Source organism: Aulostomus chinensis, chromosome 22 (assembly GCF_037954235.1).
Source record: "Aulostomus chinensis isolate RoL2024-O1b breed Wild chromosome 22, RoL_Achi_v1.0, whole genome shotgun sequence".
Taxonomy (NCBI): domain Eukaryota; kingdom Metazoa; phylum Chordata; class Actinopteri; order Syngnathiformes; family Aulostomidae; genus Aulostomus; species Aulostomus chinensis.
This window is the reverse complement of record NC_141341.1, coordinates 15770397-15791406: the sequence shown is the minus strand read 5'-3', so window position 1 is coordinate 15791406 and position 21010 is coordinate 15770397. Positions and strand designations below refer to the sequence as shown.

Sequence of the window (21010 nt, the reverse complement as noted above, 5' to 3'; positions counted from 1 at the left end):
TACTTGTAACCAGGTCTGAAATGGACTGAAAAAAAGAAGAATATTCAGAGGTGTCAGACCGTTTTCTCCCTACAGTCTTAAGATGCACTGGGGATAATTGGAGGAGCAAAAAAAAAAAAAAAAAAATTAAATTCAGGGTCATTTGGAAAATAAATAAATACGGTTTCGACATTCCTTCTGTTTGCTCTTGGAGACATTTCACTCAAACAACTCCTGTTTGGAATATTTATAACAACAGCAGAGCAAAGTAAGAGTTTGGCATCTGGGATCTGACTTCATCATTACATCAAGCACATCCTTTTTCTTCCTATTAGCACATTGCCAATTGTCCTACTTCCAATCTGTTCTGGTCATTGCTTCACTTCCTCTGCCAATCTGGGGAGACTCCCACATGCTTCCTCCTTCACATGTGGAGTTCTCAGCTGCATCTTTTCACCACGGGGACGTAGCATGTGGGAGGATCCTGCAACGCTTGCAGTTCCTGCCCCAGAATAACCACAGGAAGTGCGAGTGCAGTAACCACCCACCCAATGGACACCCGTCCAACCTGGAGGCAAGAAGAGGGTTCACTTGTGTTGGGAGGCAATGCAACAGACTGCTGCATTACCTGGGTGCCCGAAAAGATTTGTTGATAGTTTCTTTTTGATTTTAATTTAGACTGAAGTTTGAGTGAATTCAATATGACTGCTGGAAATGCAAACTTTTTTTTTCAGGAGAGTTGTATGTTGCAATAAAGAAGCAAAACAGACCAAAAGAAAAAAGTACAAAAACATTAACGTCACGCGGAAGTAGAAATTCCACTAATTTCACGAGACAAATGCCACAATGGAGTTACACTGTCTATTTATGGTACGTTCAGACATAAAACCACTCACTCCACAAGCCCAATTACGTTTATTGGAGAAGGCGGTCTGCCCCCCATCAAAGCAGGGGGACCTTTTCCACTGAGAGAGTTTGTCAATAGCACCTGGCCTGGTTTCAAAGTCATTACAAACCCATTTGACATTGTTCAAATTGAAGCCATTAGCTAGACAGGCTATTTTATGCTGCACGCTTATTGACTGTTATACGGGCTAGAACAAGGCCTCGTACATTAGCACGCGAGCTCAAAAGACGCTTCTCTATCATTATACGTCTCCATGAGGTATTCAGCTCTGTTGCACTATTATGAGATCTTTACAGAGAGAGAGAGAGAGAGAGAGAGAGCTTTGTGATTCCTCTGAGCACCAAGCGGTTGGGTTTCTAAGACAAAGCATTTTATTGAGTGTCCTGATAGCTGCGCTGCAGCTTTGGGTGACGTAATACCTGCAGGACAACCTCTAAAACCAGGAGAGAAAATGAGGCTCTGAAGGGTTTACTGACCAAAATAAGGTCAGAGCAGGTGCGAAATTATGTGTTATCAAGTCAAATTACAGTCAGTTTCTCTCTTGATGCAAGGATAAGCATCTGAATTTTAGGGATAAAGATCATGCTGCTTGTGTGCGTAGCAATCAGAGGTGTTGATTAATATTTAATCCAAAACCCCTCGATGAGTTCATCCTCCAATCTTTTCCAAGATGAATCGGGAAGGCCCTTGCCATTAAACTTCGTCTTTAGTTCCTGCTTTGAAGGTGAAGCTACGCTTAAATGTGCAGGGTGGAGATCAGCACTGACGTTCCCTGAATGAAATTAAAGCATCAGCTACAAGAGAGAAACACCACCAACATCATATGAACCATGAATTCCTTGATAACCACACTCCTCCTCATATTCCCACTGGTAGTGCCGTGGCCTTTGTTGAGGGACGGAACCATTTGTTGCTGTCTTCCTGACTGTCAATCAGAATCCTGAGTGTCTTCTCAGTCTGTCACCCTTACTGTCATTCAAAATCCTAAGTATCAATGTGTCAAACTGACTGTCAGTCAGAGTCCTGACTGTCATCTCAGAATCTTGACTGTAATCCAAGTCTGGCATCCTTTTTGTCGTTCAAAATCCTTTCTGTCCTCTCACTCTGTCATCGTGAATGGCATCTCAGTCTGTGACCCCGACCTTCATTCAGAATCCTGACTCCCATCTCTGTCTGTCACCCTGACTGTCAGTCAGTATCTTGACTGTCACCTAAGTCTGTCATCTGTACTGTCAATCAGAATCCTGGCTTTCATCTCAGTCTCTCATCCTGACTGAAAGAAACAGAACACTTTGGCAGCAAAAAATGAGCTCTGCTCCTCTGTTCAACTTGAGGCACCAGTAATGCACATGCCACATTTGACATTAATTGGATGAACGGATGTTGAGTGAATCGGGGGAAAGGCAGGCAGCAACTGACACCCAAGCCAAAACTGTGCTGGCGGATGGTTGGTGCGAACCTTACCACACAAATGCCTTTAATGAAACAAAGATTGTGTAGCATGTATCACAGCATTTCACCACATCTGCAAGAATGGCTCCATTTTGGCCCTGCGCACATTTGCCACCTGGTGGTTGATGATGAGCACTGCAGCCACTCCTCGATAAATTTCAGTAATTTTTTTTTGTTCCCCAGCAGTTATAATAAACACACTACAAATGCTGATCATTTATGACCTAAAATACTATGTTCTTAAATCAAATGAAAATTCAAGCAAGATGCTAGATCCTGGGACATTCATCCTTAGATGTCAAAACCTTGTACTTTTGCACAGAAGACCTAAATTCAGTAGATGGGAGTCGCCTCTCCTCCTTTTCTCCCTACTGTTACTTACGCTGTGTCCAGGCAAACCCGGTTTCCCCGGTATCCCGTCGTTTCCGGGGATACCCTGAAAGAAGGAACTGAGGTTGAACTGATTTGTTGCCAATCAAGGGCTAGCCACTCCCATCTCCACTAACGGGGAATGCAAAGTCAAAGGTCAAAAGGATCCAGCTGAGATTTTACCAATATTTGCGTCATGAAGTTTCATTTTAGCAATTATGCAAAGGACCCGTCCATCCAGTTGCCATCACCACTTCTGATATCTTTCTTACGCTTCTGACTAGTGGAAAACAGATCCCAGTTCTTTGAAGGTCTGCTCGAATAAAATAGGTTTGAACTCAGCCACATCATAACTCAAAGATACGAGAAGCAAAGTGTTGGTTTACTTTTGTTTTAAAAGAAGACCTTCAAAGGACTGTCTCCCAAAGCGTGCTGAGGTGCTCCAACACAGGTTAAAGCAGGAAGCACCAGATGGGTTAGTGCATTTGATCGATTGATCCAGATTATTTGAGATTATTTTAAACCAAGCAATTGCAAACACACTGTTTATTTGCATGTCATTTTTCCTACATGCATTTTATGGACCATCAAGTTGCAATGCATGTTAAAGCCTCACTTAAGGACCCAGAATGCCCAAGCTGAAAGCCTGTACCGTAAGTAGCTTACAGTTCAATTCAGATTCATGGATCAGAATTGAATTACAAGACAGATCCCCTTCAAACCCCCCCCCCCCCCCCCCCCCCACCACCACCTCTTACCTGGGGTCCTTGGATTCCAATTACGCCTTGAGGCCCAGGTGGGCCAGGTGGACCAGGAGGTCCTGGAGGTCCCTACAACACATAAATGTGGCAAAAACCAACAAATGACATAACACATTCACAGAATTCTACAATTTCTGAGGATTACTTTTGTCATTTTACACAAAGATGTTATAGGAAAACAACATAAAACGGGACGGCTGGCTGTCAGATCAGACCTGCGGCCCAGGCTGCCAAGTGTTTATTGGAGTTCCTGGAGCTCCCTGGAAGGAGAAGACCAGTCAAAATCAGAATTGGAAGTTAAAAATAATGCAATGGATAGCAAAGCACAGAGTGTTCCATTTCCTCATTATGTCTTTTGTACGTCATAAATGAGCACATGTGTATGTGCATGTGTATCTACTGGCTTATTTTAAATGTTTTTAATTCAAATATACTTGTATGCAATTTTTATTAAACAGTACTTACAGGTCCACCCACGGCCGTGTGCACTGGCATTATGCAGTTGCACTCTCCAGGTTCACCCTAAAATACACATCAAAAAATTCACTTCAAGGTAAAAGTAACTTTGCTAAATGCTACCCTTTTAATTGTACGGTCTAAATTCTTTTGTTGATTCTCTCTTAATCCTGGAATTTGATATGTTAAAAAGAAACTCAAAGCGGCGGGACATGAAATACTACAAGTATTTCTATGAACTTCAAGATTTGTATTTCATTAAAATGTCACCCAGAGTGGCGCAAGCATACAGTGAATATATGGTACTATGATGTAAAACTGGTGTAATTCAGCAATAATCTGTAATAAGGTGAGTCCTCATGGTAAGGGCACACATACTCATGCTTCACGACTTTCCTTTAATATTGCAGCCAGATATTTGAGTACCTTGGAGCTAGAAACAGCACCCAGTTCGTTGTTTCATATGCTGAGTCGAGACTGTGACGAGTTTAAATGCTCATCAGCGCTTAGTTTGCTTAACTTTACCTCCTTCAAACCTTTGTTTTTCATTTTAACTCAACATTTACGGCAGCTCCAGTCCCTCATTTTACACCCCATTCTGACCCTAAAGCACTGCCTCAACCAATCCTTCATCCTTCCCACCCTCACACAGTAATTAATAGTCCCACACTAACACAAATACACACACACACACACATGCTCTCTTAAGTCCTGGAAACTCCTCTTGACTGCCAGCAACAATACACTTGTCACCTCTGCTGCTACTCTATCTGTGCCCTGCAGCCGGTATCTGCATGTGGGAGTAAGAACTGCACACCCATATGTGCTAACACCAACCCACCCTCATATGCACACACACACTCACTCACTCACACACACGCACACACACACAAACACACACACACACACTCGTGTTTAGGGGGGCGGTGATTGTTGAACCATCTCTTGCTATTACAATCTGTTCCAACCCCTCATATTCAAACCCCTCTGAGAACCCTTCATGCAAATAAAACGGTAGACTTACCTTGTCCCCCTTAGCTCCATCAAGTCCCTGCAAGAAAGGGAGACAGTGCAGCGCGCGCACACGCACACACACACACACACACACACACACACACACACACACACACACACACACACAAGCAGTTACTTTTGCTTTGTTATTCCAGAGAAAAGCTCACGGGGCAATGAGCTGAGTGCAGATCGGGGGACAGCGGATGAGATGGTAGCAGACATCGCCTCTGTTACGGATCGAGGCAGACATCCTTGGTTACAAATGATGCCTAAATCAAGGACAATAGCGAGAGAGACTCGAAGGAAATTAAACTCTCAACAGACTAACACAGAGGCAGCAACTCAAATTTGCAGCTTAAATGTCTCTTACATCTCTTTAAATTGCTGATGCGCATACAAATACAGCTACAAATTTTAGATAGTAAAGGAACGAGACAACTCACAGGTCTGCCGTCAGCTCCTGGCAGCCCTGTAGAGCCTGGGACTCCATCTTTACCCTACAGGGGAAAATAAACCGTGTTTGACAACATAAATCAACATGCAGTGATGACATAAATGCCCTTGTACACTTGCAAAAAGATGCGTATGTCCTACCGGGGGCCCTGTTATGCCAATGCCCATTGGTCCCTGAGGTCCTGGTGGTCCAACATCTCCTTTGACACCCTGGAAACATGCACAGTCATGGTTTCATTATGCCAAACAGCAGTTTAAATTAACAGGCTGTCACGTATTAGGCTTCCAACGCTGTATTGTTGCTACCCTTTCTCCTGCAGGGCCAACTGGGCCAGGTAATCCTATACGTCCTGCAGGGCCCTGTAAAAAACACATGCATCAGACCAGAGCTGGAAATACAGTGAAGAAACCTAGGAGTGTAGAAGTATGAGAGAAACTTACTACAGGACCTGGCAGCCCTCTTGGTCCCTCCTCTCCCTGAAATTATAGAAAAGGACAAGTAAAGAAAATGTTGCTTACCACAAAGAATGAAATGATGCGATGTACATTTAAGTCTCCTGAAATATTCCACCTCCTGCTGTGTACCCCTCTACTTCCACAAATGGCGCTAACACTGCTAACATTAATGCTAGCTTTGAGCTCAGGGCAGGTGATTTCAACAGTTGGGATTGTGTCTTTAGACATTCCACCCACTGACACTTCCTGCTGCCCCTATGGGTGACGGGAAAGATTGTTTTAAGTATCGATCCGCAGTTGAGCAAGTCAGGCAATATGTTGGGTGCAAAAGGACCTACTGGGTCAGGGTCAAAGCCAATCAGTGCGGTCCTCATCATATGTGTATGCTGGAGGAGATTTTAGATATATGCATCGTGATATTGCCCCCAAAAAATGCAAAAGTATTTATAGGCTATGTGTCTCAGACATAATCAACTGTTGACTTAAAACGTCTTCACTGAGCTGGATGTTGGCATGTGTTTGTTTTCAAGACAAATCTCCCTCACTTGTGGTCCTGTACGTCCAGCTCCAGCAACTCCAGGTTCTCCCTGCAGGGGGCGCAGCACAACACACAGTAAATCCGTAATATTTGAGTGGATGGCAACATCGATCTATAATTAAACCCTCGTACCTTACTTCCTTTAAGACCGGGGACCCCCTGAACCCCTGGCAAGCCTGTTTTACCCTGAAAAGAAAGAAAACTGAGGTGTCATCACAGATTCAGGGTGTACAAAAAAAAAAGGAGTGAACCGAAAAAAAAAAACATGTTTGTTCTTACATTTCTGCCTGGCTTCCCTTCTCCTGGAGGACCAGGATCTCCTCTCTCTCCTTTTGGACCTGGTACAGCTACACCATCACCTACTGCAGTACCCAAAGAGGAGCAGCTGGTACAGGCATCACCCTGGAAAAAAAACAACACATCATTGTTTATCCATGATCCTGGAATTGTTTTAACTGCAGGCAATATAAACAGCAGAGGAGCAACCACAGGAGAACACAGTAAAACATCAGCGTTAATGACCTCAAATGGCATTTACAACTTGTACATTCCTCTGCTGCACCAGTGCAATATAGACAAATGAGCTCCTCGGCACCTTCTCTCCTTTCAAGCCTATTAGTCCATCCCGACCAGACTCTCCAGGCAGTCCAGGGACTCCAGGGGCTCCATCTACTCCTTTATCTCCTTTGTCTCCTTGGTCTCCCTGTAAAAATAGGATGATGAGCACCTCAACACCCAGGCTAGACATGTCTTATTGTGAAAACGTTTGAAGAAAATTACATGCATATGTTTTGTTCCCAAAATGCTCTTCCTAAAAGTAGATAAATTCTTCTATGAGCAATTTAGAAATGCTCTATAAACACTAGTCGAGGCAAGAGGTCACTAATCAGATATTTCATTATGTTCCCACAGTCTTCTCGGAACATTTTGTATTGGTAAATATTTACTTTATGCAAACATTATTTGAAATTATGTAACATCCTTAAAACATTCTTCAAATTTTAGGTAAAAAGAATACATAACTCATGGCCAACGTGCGCTCTGATAATTTGTTCGGCAGATACGGATGCACGTAAGAATTCAGGAGGCCTCAGAAAATTCCAGTATGATGATGGTACTTTGCCGATGAAAATGTCAGAAATAGGTCAGAAATAAGAAAGCAAGCCATTTTTTTTTCAACATCTGCTTTGCAAAAGTTTTTTCAACCTGTCTGATAAATGCAAGTCACTTTAAAGCAGTAAACTACAGATGTTAACAAGAAAAGTAAGTTGAAAAGTGCTTTTATCCGTCTGGTCTGCGGTTGAATGTCTAATACCAAATCCCTTTGACTCGTCCAGATCGATATATTTTAGTTGATTTGAGCATTTTATAAAATGATGTACAGTATATAACTCTCCAGTTGTGTTAGTGGTCTCAGCTTAAAACATTCACTATCAGTCTGACTCTGAAGTCCAAACAAAGTTATTGCACAAGCGCTTGAAGGTAATTTAAGGCAGCCTGGCTCCGTTAATGGCAGATTTATTTCTCCTGTTTCTTTGAGTAAAGTGTTGTGACTGTTCTGAAGACAAGCTTGGTGACCTGAATTAAACAGAGTGCCTGGATCTCCTTGAAATATCATCTAACATCATGGAATGATTTTCCTGGAGACATCCTTGGTCCCAGTTGATGTCTTATTAGTTAAGGTAGTCTGACTGGCTCCAAAGGCCAGTGGTGATTCTAAATAGTCTCATCCTTGAGAATTCTCCAATTGTTTTGTTTTAAAGCAGTTTTCGTTTGTGTTGGCGGCCCCTCTGGCCAAAAGGAGAAGTGTTTACCAGGGTGAAGACTATTTCTCATGAGAATCGTGACTCTTCGATGTTGAACTGTCTGGCTTGGGCTGAAGAAAACATGAACTTGTTTTGGAAAAGACAGAAAGAAGGATGCTACGTTTTTAGTTTGCGGGATGCGTAGAAAAAACAAAATAATACTGATATGATTTTTTTTAGAAATGCAGTAAACACACGAGTGTTTTTTTAGTGGCGTTATGTGTTAGACTACAGCTAAGCTTCGGGTGGAAACTGACTGTCCTGAACATGCAGCTTCATAAAAAATAAAGACTCTGATGGACGTCAGCCCGTGTAGCTCATCTAGATGCTCAATATTAAATTTGCTCTGCTCCATAATCAATTTAAAAGTCCTAGTCGCTGCTTTACGCTATTTTTATTATGTAAAGAGACCCAGAATGCCATTTGGATTAGTTGGTTTTAATATCCATTTCTCCACTGACACCAGGTCTGCTTAACGCGGCGTGAAGTTTCTGGGACATTACTGATACCTGAGAAAACAGAAAAACATCCTCGAGTGAAAATCGAATAGAAACTTAAACAGGAAACACACCTTATCTCCTTTGGCTCCACTAAGACCAGGCGGTCCCTGTGTAAGCAAATAGAAAGGAATGTAAATAAATACACACGAACACTTGGTATACAGGTGCACACAAAGACGCACACACAAGCATACACACTCTGACACATGTGCAGTCATCTGCAAATTCTGTATCTTTCCTCTCAGGTAAAATAGCTGTTGACATAAAGCTAACCACAGAGGCACACAGTGTGTAATTGGGAGGGGTGACAGAAGCCAACAGAGATTTATTTCACTTAGTAACTACTCTGCAGTAAGAAAAGAATCCCTGCATATCCTGTACAGCAAGCATTATTTATTCACGAGTGAGGCGACTTTTTTTTTAGCATCTCAACCTTTTCACTTGCAACGGAGCAGAATTGAAAGATGCAGCTTTAGTTTGTGGCATTTTTATAATTAGGTTTTTACTAATTATTCTGCTGAAGACAGATATCTCGGACCAGTGGTGTAAGATGAATTGATCTCTCTTAGTTAATTCAACAATTCTACAAGCTACATCATTTTTCTGTTACATCAAAGAGCAAAAATTCACTGCGAGGTCAGAATAAAATACAAGTGCATATTCATGTAGAACATAGGGATACACAGAATTTAAAAAAGATGCTGATATAAAATGTGTCAAGATCAGCAAAGAAGTCCATAAAAAAATAAAAATAAATCGTCATTAGAAGTGATGAAGTCGATCGTCTTTGGTTCCTGAGTTCAGCTGCACGGAGGGCATCATACTGCCCACTGGAACAGAGCATTTGAGAGAGCCTTTGACCTCTGACCTTTTCTAAAAATCAAATGCTTTATACTTGGCTCTTCTTCTGTTATTTTTCTAGATGTTTTAAATGACCTTGACTATTAGCTTCTCTGCAATATATAATGCAAAAAATTAAAAATTGAAAGAAAAAAAAATCACGGAAAAGTCAGAGCAAGTTTCCAACAGTATCAGACATTAGGGTGTTGTGGTCACTGGATATTTTTTCGTGTGTCTTCCTTCAAGCGGTGGCGACTGTATAAGTAGTGTGAACAGTCCGTCCCACTGTGCGCTCGCCAGTTGAGACATTTGTCACTGATTGAAGTAGTTTTCATAAGAGTAGACCCTGGGAACGTCGAAGCACTCGGTTTAGTTGTTTTTTTTCTCACTTCTTCTTAGATATCCCACTGATGGCTATCTTTGACTGCACCTGTTTGCCTTCAGCCCCTAGCCCTGGAGGTCCGGGGGAACCTGGAGGGCCTGGTTCGCCTGGCGTGCCTCTTGTTCCCTCAGGCATTTTGATGCTGGCAGGTCCGCTGCCAACCTCGGATGGTTGGCACACACCACACTCACCCTTGGGAAGGGCAGAGAGGAAGGAGGGTTAGCTTGCATGACAATTAAGTGAAAGGACACAAAGAAAGAATACATATGTCTACTCTTACCCTCTCACCCTTAAGGCCAGGAAGACCAAGACCAGGCAGACCCTGCTCACCCTGTTAACACAGCAGTTTGATCAGCAAAATGGAAAAATGCTCAGTATCCCAAAATGATGAGTCTCCTTTAGCTCTGACTCCATAATCCTTTTAACAGCACCTTAAGATTCAGTCAGTGGCACACTTAAATACATTTTCTTGTGGTTCTGGCAACATCGAAGGACAAAGCTCCAAGCTCCTGATGTTGAGACTGATGCTGATGCACATTATTGATGAACTTTCAGGGATAATCTGTAGCTGTGAGAGCCTATGAGCAGTGAAACTCTACCAACATTGGCTCAGAAATGTAAGTTAAACAACCTGTGGGCATCCAGTGGTGTACAATATCACGAAATACAACAGTGACCAGCAGAAGGAGGCTGGACTGCCAGATAGGTTGTGTAAATATGTGTCTCTTACTTGATGTCCAGCAATTGCTTGTACTTCACTATGAACAAAAATTAGCACTAGAAAGAGGCAGGCTGTGTTCACACACTTTCCACACCATTACAGCGTAAATATAAATGATTCTGCTCTCAAATCTGTGTATTAAAATTACCACAATTTGGCTGCACGGTGGTGCAGTGGTCAGCACTGTGGCCTCACAGCAAGAAGGTTCCGGGTTCGAGTCCCGGCTCCAGCACAGGATCTTTCTGTGTGGAGTCTCCATGTTCTCCCTGTTCCTGTGTGGGTTCTCTCTGGTACTCCAGCTTCCTCCCACAGTCCAAAGACATCAAGAGAGGACGAGGCTGATTGATACTCTAAATTGACTGTAGGTGTGACTGTGAGTGTGAATGGTTGTTTGTCTCTGTATGTTGGCCCTGAGATGGACTGGTGACCTGTCCAGGGTGAACCCTGCCTCTCGCCCGTAGATGCTGGGATAGGCTCCAGCCCCCCCACGACCCTTACTAGTAAGGAATAAGCGGAAGATGACGATGGACGATGGTCTGTACGAATGCATCCAAGTTCCTACGTCAGAAACATTTCATGTTATTATCTTACCTTTTCACCTTTCTGTCCGTCCTTGCCAATTGAGCCCCTCGGTCCAGGTTTTCCCTGTCACGTGAGCACACATCATTTTCATGACTGGACTGAATCTCTGTGGTACATGAGACGGTCTTTATTTCAAAGAACTGATTTTGGAATTACCGGCTTTCCATCAGCTCCTTTGATTCCTTCAGTACCCTGCAGACAAGCAAGCAAAATAAAACATAAAAATAAAACAAACCACTAAACACGCAAATCTGAATTTCCCAAATAAAAGAGTCTTTCAACTTGGTAATTCACATTTTATATTAAGGTGCAGCCTACAGGCAACAAAGTCAAATGCATTTGGTTTTTCACTATCTAGGTCCTTTCACTAATAAGATCCCCACTGAGTAAAATCCCTTTGGCAGACAGTTTCCTGTCCAAAATTAGTGCACCGCTGTGATTATCTTCCTCATGAAGTCTATAAAGAGACCCATTCTGAAACCTGCTGAGAGATTGTAAGCTTTTAACATAGTCTGCTATTGAGGTCACCTGCTCTCTTTTAGTGTTACCTACCTGTTCTCCTCTAGGGCCAGGTGGTCCTACATTTCCCGCCTCTCCCTGTGGTGCAGAGAAAGTAATTTTAATGAATGTGCTTATCACTGCTCACACACGCAAGAAAACACACGGACGCAACCAGAAAAACAAATACCCACACAGTTTTCTGATACTTTGTGTGTTATTGTTCATTGTTTCCAAGTTTTTCCAAGTCGTCTTGCACGAACAAGATAAGACTGTTTTTGTTTTATTCTTACTTTGGTTGTGTTTAGTTAAATGCAGAGGAAGCACATTCCTTCTTGCAGGATGACAGTTAGACCCACTAGTTCCCCTTTCGGTCCAGTGCCAGACCCATCTTTCTGGCCCTTCAACTGCATTTAAAATGTTTTTCTCAGATTAACATCGTCATTAACAGCTTATGACTGATGAAAAGACTGTTACGCTTTTCTTGCTAACTGGCTAATTGCTGCTAGCTTCCTACTTTGTTGCAACCATGTGCTAACTGGCTAATTGCTGCTTGTGTGTCACTTTGGACAAACCATTTGCTAACAGGGTAATTGCTGTTAGCTTGTGGGCTGAAGCTGTTTCATGCATTTACACTTGGTAACAATGCATCCTTGATCACCTAGACACATCTTGAGATCACTGCTATGTAGTCAAACAATATCCACCTGCAATTAGATCACCCACAATGTGTTTTACTGTGAGCTGTAAATGAAGTGTAAGAGTAAAACACTTTTTAAACATATTTTTCAATAAGCAGATGTATAAAGCAGGCCAAAATGATACAATGATACCTTAAAAACAGTATTGCAGCAACTCTAGGTGCAAATAAGACTACAGTCAAAATCATACGTACAGGTTCGACAAGTAGTAAATACTTATGTAACAAGTCGGTGTCTACTCAGTTTAACGTGCATCAGTATGGACATGACAGTGACCGGGGGTGTTTCAGTTGTACATACAGCAAATATCCAGACATGTAAGGAACGATATTGCAGGGCAATGACGAAATAATAACATATTTTCTGGGCAGTTTCCTCACTATCAGTTGAACCAAGTTACAGACCTACAGTTTGGGATGCAAACTTGTCATCTTTATGCATTACTGTGTCAGAACCTCAGTCTGGAGTGGAGTTTCACATAATCGTGCTTCAGAATGGTTCGACTCAACCGGGCCGTGACTGAGTGCGCTCCAAGATTATTTGATCTGTCTGAGAGCAGTCAGAACAGGAAACAGATAAACCTTGAGCCCAATAAAAGACACCAAACTGACCTTTTCTCCTTTGGCAGCACCTGATCCTGGTTCTCCCTACCAGAACATACAAAAACACAAACAGTGAAGATAGTAAAGTAGTCTTGCTGATGAACATAGAAGCATATTGGCCTTTTTAATGAGTGTGTGTGTGTGTGTGTGTGTGTGTGTGTGTGTGTGTGTGTGTGTGTGTGTGTGTGTGTGTGTGTGTGTGGTGGGCAGTCATGCACATATAGATCTAACAAAGCTATTTGTATGTGTTCTGAATGTGAATGCATATGTGCGCGCACGCGTGTGTGTGTATGTGTGTTCGTGCGCACTATGGAGTTGCTTGTATCTGCTTTCAGAGAGAGAAGAGAGAGAATCCTCTGCAATGCTGATGTTAGCGTATCTAAATGTGTGAGAATGCAGATGAGCGTGTATAGGTCACACTGCCCGTGAATATGAATGAGCTGTAAATGAAGCTCTATACCTTCTGTCCCGCCTTGCCATCTGTACCTTGAAGTCCCTGATACACACACACACACACACACACACACACACACAGAGGCACACACACATACACACACATATGTATGTGTATACATACATATATACAAATACATATATATGCAGAGAGAGAGGGAGAGAGAGGGAGGGAGAGAGAGAGAGAGAGAATGAGAGAGTGAGGGAAAAGAAGGGATGAGTTTAGTTAGACTTGGGGTCATGTTGCACTCTACCTTCTTGTTCATTCTGCCCTAAACAGATTTGATAGATGGCTGCACTATTGGAAATTGTTGCACAGAAATTCTCTGAAGTTTTCAGATTTATATTCTCCTCCCACCCCACTACCAATCATTTCATTGTCTGGGACATGACAGAAGATACCAAAAAAAAACAAAAAACAGATAGAGAAACACAACGTCCACAGTACGATGAGTCCTGAGACATTAACAAAATGACCTTAGCTGTGGAGAATAAACTTTTCTTGGCATTTTGCACTTTCATTTCTTTGAGCGTCTGCAGCACTGTGAGAGTAACAAGGGCAACCCCAAGGTAGAAATAAATGCCACACCTTTCAACAGAATGATAAGAAACATACACTATCAAACAATTGCTCTAGGTTCAATTCACACTACACACACCCTAATAAAACATGTAGCAAGATCGTAAAAATGTTAAACGGAACATTCATGGCTGGTTTGGTGATAGATTACACTCTGACATTATGGTGCACTTACAGGCAGCCCTCTCTCTCCTAGCCCCGGCAATCCTGGCTCTCCTTTAGGGCCTCGCAGAGCCACTGTGTTGCCCATGTCTGCAGGCAGCACAGGACACACTTCGCATGGGTCACCCTGAAGATGGAACAAGAGTCAAACACGAATTATGTAGATGAGAAAGCACACCGACATGCCCATAAAGAGATTAAAGGCAATGTTTACTGGGTATTATACCTTCTCTCCTTTGGACCCCGCTGGTCCTCTCGGTCCCTGTGCAAACAACACAACCCCAGTCAAACACTGATGCATCAGCTCACAGGCGGGATACTGTACACTCGAAGCTCATGCATAATATTACTGAATCAATTTTTTAAAAGTCTCTCACTGGATCTCCAGGCAATCCATCTTCTCCTTGAAGTCCTGTATCCCCCTGTTAACACACACCATTGCACGTGTCGAATACTGTTACAGTTAGAAAACCGTCTCTTACGTCATGCTGCAGCATCACTTTCACACACAATCCGGAGTCAGTTGCCAAACTTACCTTCTCTCCTTTTGGACCACCCGGCACACCAGGAGGGCCCTGTTAGGGAAACGAGTCTAATGAATCCAAATGCCATTCTTAGGTTGCATTTAGGTTTCTGTGAGGGCCAATTAAAGCTGCTGCTTTATCTAATTAAAGTTCTATTTGGTCCAAGCTCTTTCAGGAGTGTGAGGACATTAAGAAAATCAGTGAAATGACACCATCACTCGAGCGCCCTTAGGTTTCTATTTCCCCTTTTAATTAAAGCCACCCTCCAGTCAAAAATGTGTGTTTCAATTTGTTCCAACCGTTGAATGTTGGAGCGTAATTTATGACGGAGGGCTGTTTTCTACCGGTTTGTAAATTCTTAGTAAATCTGATCGTAAGAGGAGATGCTTTAAGTATGATTAGTGACATCAGAAATTTTTTGGATGCCAATCTCAGTCTAAAATTCACCATTCAGAAGTACATTATGTAACTATGAAGCCTCCATTGTTTGGGTTGCAGTTTGTGTTTAGCGTAAATTAAGATGTTTGTCGATTACTGAGCATACGGCTAGATTAGGATTATCCTGGACAACGACCTAATGCACTGCTTTTTGTACAGTTTTCTGTCTTTTTGACTCAAAAAAAAGTAATGCAAGAGAGAATACACATCTTTGTGAGCTCAAAACACCTATTTGTGGGTACTCGGAGGGCAAAATATACTTTGGTGTGAAGTATCACTTTAATACGACAGTGAAATAATGTGTTTGCCCTTCAGAACAGAATAAGACAAAAAATCGATGGGGATGTTGGAGGGTCAGGTGGGACTGGATACACACTGTGGTAACGTTAAGGCGTAACACACACTGTGAGGAGGAGATAATGGTCTAAAAATGGTTGCTGATTCTGTTTTCTCCTGCAAAAACATGTCGGACACACATTACAGTGACAAATACGGTATTTTTGCGTGTATTCAAGCATGTGTGGAACGGATCTTTCACAAAATATACACCCACCGGTAAGCCTGGCTTCCCAACACCTGGTGGGCCTGGAAGTCCAGGCTTCCCTGGCTCTCCAGCCAGCCCTTCAGGTCCCACTGAGCCTGGAGTACCCTGGGAAAACATGTTCACCACAGCTCTATTGAATCCAGAATGAACTGAACGTGTGAAAGGTTGATAGACAGGGAGAGAGTCTGTGACTTAAATGCAGACAGACCTTCTGTCCCTTGGGGCCGACCACACAGATGGACCCTGCTCGACCCTGGGAGATGGAGACAGACGCAGGGAGAAGTGACAGGTCAGACACATCCACAGAGTAATCAAACAAGTTCTATCTCAACTTCTATCTTAAAAAACATACACTGCGAAATAAATCCTCTGATTTCTCTCATTTGTTTGACATCTTAAAATTGGAATAGTAGAGTCTGAAAGATGTATTATCTTCAGCGGTGCATATGTGACATTTTCTGCCTGCCTGATTCAAGTCACATCAACAAGCGCATTCATAGTCACAATGTCAGATGGATGGGAGGCTTAAGAAAATGTATCCTTCACCAAATCCATCTGTCCACGACAAGCACTTAGCCCGGCGAACAGCTAAATGTGTGTGATGCTGAAACCAGGGGAATATCTCTGAGCGCGTTGTAATTTGTTCCTCAAAACTTTTCATGCGCCCACAGGATCACCGCTCTGAACAGGGAAGATTAAAAGGTTTAAGTCTTCCTGAATAGGAGACTGCCTGTGTGAGAGACGAACAGCAAAGTCAATGAGGCAGCATTGATTGTGCAAGCTTTGTTGCTCTAGCCTAATCTAACAGGCATTAACAGGCTGACTTAACGCTATGGGAGAGAGGAGGGGGGGTACCAATGGGAGTCTGGGTTTTAAGAGTAATACCATAGAAATTGACAGAATATCTGCTCTTTAGTCTGATAAAAGTGGGTGAGATTATGTGTGTGTGTGTGAGTGTGTGTGTGTGTGTGTGTGTGTGCGTGCGTGTGTGTTGGTGTCTATGCATGAGTGTGTTGAGCTCGTTTTAGCAGTCTTGTGGTAATGAAAATAAATATTCCAAGCTACGTTTTTAAACGGGTTACACTAAACTGAACTGCTACATTAATACCGGCATGTCATCAGGATGCGATGACGTTGGTCGTTTTTAAAAACATGATCAGTTCCAATGTTTGTATCGGCCAAACTTTTTTCTCAAGTGTCTTCTTCTGCACTAATCATCAGTGAGGATGAAGCTACAATACATATATGATTTAATGAGTCAAAGTCCCAATTTTATGTGTTCCAACATCAACTTCTGTAAACACCAGCCTGGTCAGTCACAAAATATTGTTATATTGGAAAAAAAATCCAATAATGTCCACCCCTAATTTACTGCATTGCCTCTTTCACACACACGCACACACAAATGCACACACACACCGATAACAGCCATGCAGTGGGCCATTCTGCTCAAATCCGTGTTTGCTCAAGGGCACTCTGACACAATCTCTGGAGAGGAACATGCCTGAACTTGTAATTTTCGGATTAAAAAAAAAAAAAAATTCACACAAAAGACTGTAAGTGTTCTGGCGGGCGGTCGATTAATTCCCCCGATGCCAGCCAGACACAACTGCTTATGACTAGATGAGGAAGTATTTAATCAGTCTACGCGTGTTCAGTCTGCTCGCTGAGCTCACACCGAAACACCCACCTCCTCCGCTTCTTTATTCTCATAATTTCCACAAGAGTAGCTGTAGTCATTACAGCCGTAGTAATGATGGTTTAAGAAAATGTTGCTTGCCCTTGTTATTTGTGGCAGATTTATGTGGTTCGCTTATGTGTGTTATTTCGTGCGCTATGTGCAGTTAAAGCCTCAAGATGATCTTCAAATCATAACAGATTTTACATCATGGGAGACCATAGATGATTTCAACAGGTTTTCAAGGTTTTGTACGAACAGGCGCAACAGATGATTAACTCAACATGGAGGAGCACTGACTCACCCTTAATGATTTCAGAGTGGCGATTTTAGAGAATTATGTTTTGCATTAAAATGCAGAAAAAGATGAAAAATGAGGATGAAGACATGGCTGAGAAGACAGAATGAGCATAGTTAATACAGCTTTTAGCGCTGATTGGTCCTACAAGATAAAATTCTCTTCACTTGACGATGTGAGTTTCTGCGCCATATTTTGTTGCTCTTCTGTTACAGGATTTCGAGTTGTAAACAGATTTAAGATTAGAGAGAAACCCCTCACGCATCAGGTTAATTTGGGAAAATAATCTGTTCAGATCGGTCTTGAATTAAGAACACCCCCACCCAACAAAACTAAACCATTCCTCCAAGAATCTACAATTTTCACGTCTTTGGTATGGTCCAGGTAACAACTGCCAAAGTACAAAGTTGAAAAAAACAAGATGAATAAAACACCTACATCCTTCCCTGGAGTGCCTGTGAGACCCTGCGGACCAATCTCTCCCTTCTGACCTTTTTCGCCCTGGCAGAAGAAAAAAAAAGTGTGAACCATACAGAAAGAGAGAAACGATAAGAAATTCATTAGATGATCATAAAGGTCACATCGTCTATATTTATCACAGAAAGTTCCTTAAACCTCTCACCTTGTACCTGGCTGCTTCGCCCCAGTTGGCAGGCAGCACCTGTGGAGAAAAGGAATGGATACAAGGCCCAGATCAATGACCTGACTCTAAAAAGACATCACATACACACACACACACACACACACACACACACACACACACACACACACACAAACACACACGCGAGCGCGCGCGCGCCCTCACTGGTGCATGGCAAACTTCACAGTAACCAGCCAGCAACCACCATGCTCAATTCACACACACACACACGCACACGCACACACACACACACACACACACACACACACACACACACACACACACACACAGGCTTATGCAACTATCCTTGTGAAGGCATTCCATCGACTTCCAACTACATGAAACCAAACCCTAATCCTAATCCCAATTCTAAGATATTGATGCCTAAACTAACCCTAAACTCAGTTCACACCTGAACTCTAACGTCAACCAGGGGCTCAGATTTTATGTTGTGCTGGATTAGAAGCTTTGGTCCACATGAGGAAAACAGGTCCCGGTAAGGTTGGTGTTTACAGTATACAAGAAAAGGTCTTCCATAGGTAACAGAAAACAAATACACACACAGGCACAGACAGACAGACAGACAGACAGACACACACACACACACATACACACACGCACAGACAAAATTATTCATAGTGCAAAATTACTAAAGGACCTGTTTGTTTAGAAACGGGAGTTTGAATGCAGGTCAAACGGACAGCTGAAAGGTTCCACTGGTTCAGATGCAGCGGGATGTGACGCTATAACCTGTAGCAGAAGATTGGCACTCACCGACTCTCCTTTCTCTCCCTTCTGGCCCTTGGGTCCCACTGTGCACTGAGGTTAGAGACACTTGGTTGACATGTTTTATCACAGACCAATTTTGGGCCGATTACAAGACTGTTCGTACCAAATAATGAGACAACGCTTCTCAACAAAAAGAGGCGCAATGTGTGAGGGCGATGTAATGGAAACATGACTTACTGGACCTGAATGGGAGCCAGAACAGTCGTCACCCTGAGATGGAGAGAGGGAGAAAAAAGAAGGATAAGAGGCAGAGGAATGCAGTTAGCTTTATACACGGCATCATCACGGACCATAGAGATGTGTGTGTATGTGTTCAGAACCAAGCATGTTCAGGCACATGTGATAACGTCACATATTCCACACTTAGTACTGTGTCTGACTATATTGGGCACAGATTTTACATACTCACCCTGTCACCTTTTTCTCCTTTCATTCCATGTACTACCTGCAAAACACACACACACACACACACACACACACACACACACATTTGAACACGCCAGTATTACAATTTCCACATGATTGAATGGAAAGAAGTGTGAGTAAAGATCAATGATCCTTACATTTTCTTCCCTATTCAGGAATAAACAACCAGCACACTACAGACACAGAGAGAGATCATTATTATTAGACTGTATTTTAATGCAGCTCTGTGGGAAAGTGTGTTTGTGTGTGTGTGTGTGTGTGTGTGTGTGTGTGTGTGTGTGTGTGTGTGTGTGTGTGTGTGCGCGTGGGTGTGAGTGTTGCAGTTTCACTTGTTTCCAGGTGGTGGCACTATTATACAAAATTAAAGTCAAATCCTCAACTTCTACAGCATGCAGATAAAAAGGAAGTGAGGTGGCAGAGCGTGCACGTGCACACACACACACACACACACACAAACACACAGCTCCCATGGGAGACAGAGATCAATAGGAATGTCTGATTCCCACCACACCGGATTGAGCGGACCAGCTGCTCCTCACAAGTGGGCCCACACACACACACACACACACACACACACACACACACACACACACACACACACACACCAAATATGGAGAACCATTATAAATAACTGAACTTTTTTTTTTTTTTTTTAGCAAGAAGTGAGTAATTAAAACCCCCACCCGGTGTTTTCTGGGAGCGCTGATTTCACACACCGTGAAGTTTGCACATATTGAAGATGCAACTATTGGCTTGCTGGGACGACAGAAGGAGGCTAGTTATGGCACCGCAGACACATTGTGTAATCCCCCCACCCCCAACCACACACAAGCTACAAATCTATCAATGGCTGGCTCTTGCAGCAGCAATGACGAGTCACTCTTTCCGAGCTCTTTTCTCTGAACGTGTGCTTAGTCAGATCCTCATATTTCCACTTAAAACCTCAAAACCTTTGTTATTTACGCGGTGAAAACGTTGTTCGGCTGTTTAAATGGAAACGTCTGAAAGCTGTAAAAGGGCACTTCTCTCTGCAGCGTGATTATCAGGACTACCCTTCACCGAGATGACGGTTTTGACGGACAAAACGATTTGCTTTTTAAAAACGTCTTCTAACACATTCAACAGCATTCGTCAGCATTACTTTTTACTTGTCTAGAGATATGGAATTCAGTTATTTTTCCTTTGAGTTGCAAAAAAACAAAACCATATCTGGCTCTATGGCTGCTTACAAAAGGAACAAGCTAGTGAATGCTGTCTAATACGATAAGGTTGACAACACACAGGTAGGATTTAAAAAAAAAAAAAAACGCACAGCAAACTCGTACTAATGCAATCCTGAAACACGAGAACAGACGTGTTTCTAGAGGGCGCTTCTAATGAAGCTGAATATGTTGACTCTTGGAGATGTTCTGAAATGAACTACAAATTTTCTTTTGTTTATTTTAACCTTATGGCTGCCCAA

General features: G+C 42.7%; 1 protein-coding gene across 6 annotated transcripts in view; it reads right to left on the bottom strand.

The window, feature by feature from the left end:
• Positions 1-21010, bottom strand: part of col16a1 (collagen, type XVI, alpha 1) — a 72516-nt gene that overhangs the window by 19219 nt on the left and 32287 nt on the right. For 3 of the 6 annotated variants that reach the window (XM_086192842.1, XM_086192847.1, XM_086192843.1), the window contains 33 exons: positions 19686-19721; positions 19532-19567; positions 19300-19332; positions 19108-19152; positions 18316-18354; positions 18132-18194; positions 15926-15970; positions 15727-15822; positions 14748-14786; positions 14589-14633; positions 14438-14473; positions 14225-14338; positions 13477-13512; positions 13026-13061; positions 11768-11812; positions 11372-11407; positions 11225-11278; positions 10193-10243; positions 9961-10104; positions 8762-8797; positions 6981-7088; positions 6665-6787; positions 6518-6571; positions 6393-6434; positions 5833-5868; positions 5698-5751; positions 5533-5601; positions 5382-5435; positions 4949-4975; positions 3934-3990; positions 3684-3728; positions 3466-3537; positions 2721-2774 (listed from right to left, as the gene is read on the bottom strand). In XM_086192842.1, coding sequence (XP_086048968.1) covers positions 2721-2774; positions 3466-3537; positions 3684-3728; positions 3934-3990; positions 4949-4975; positions 5382-5435; positions 5533-5601; positions 5698-5751; positions 5833-5868; positions 6393-6434; positions 6518-6571; positions 6665-6787; positions 6981-7088; positions 8762-8797; positions 9961-10104; positions 10193-10243; positions 11225-11278; positions 11372-11407; positions 11768-11812; positions 13026-13061; positions 13477-13512; positions 14225-14338; positions 14438-14473; positions 14589-14633; positions 14748-14786; positions 15727-15822; positions 15926-15970; positions 18132-18194; positions 18316-18354; positions 19108-19152; positions 19300-19332; positions 19532-19567; positions 19686-19721 — 1860 coding nt within the window. The remainder of the gene's footprint in view (positions 1-2720; positions 2775-3465; positions 3538-3683; positions 3729-3933; positions 3991-4948; positions 4976-5381; positions 5436-5532; positions 5602-5697; positions 5752-5832; positions 5869-6392; positions 6435-6517; positions 6572-6664; positions 6788-6980; positions 7089-8761; positions 8798-9960; positions 10105-10192; positions 10244-11224; positions 11279-11371; positions 11408-11767; positions 11813-13025; positions 13062-13476; positions 13513-14224; positions 14339-14437; positions 14474-14588; positions 14634-14747; positions 14787-15726; positions 15823-15925; positions 15971-18131; positions 18195-18315; positions 18355-19107; positions 19153-19299; positions 19333-19531; positions 19568-19685; positions 19722-21010) is intronic. The other 3 variants (XM_086192844.1, XM_086192846.1, XM_086192845.1) reach the window with 2 other exon arrangements.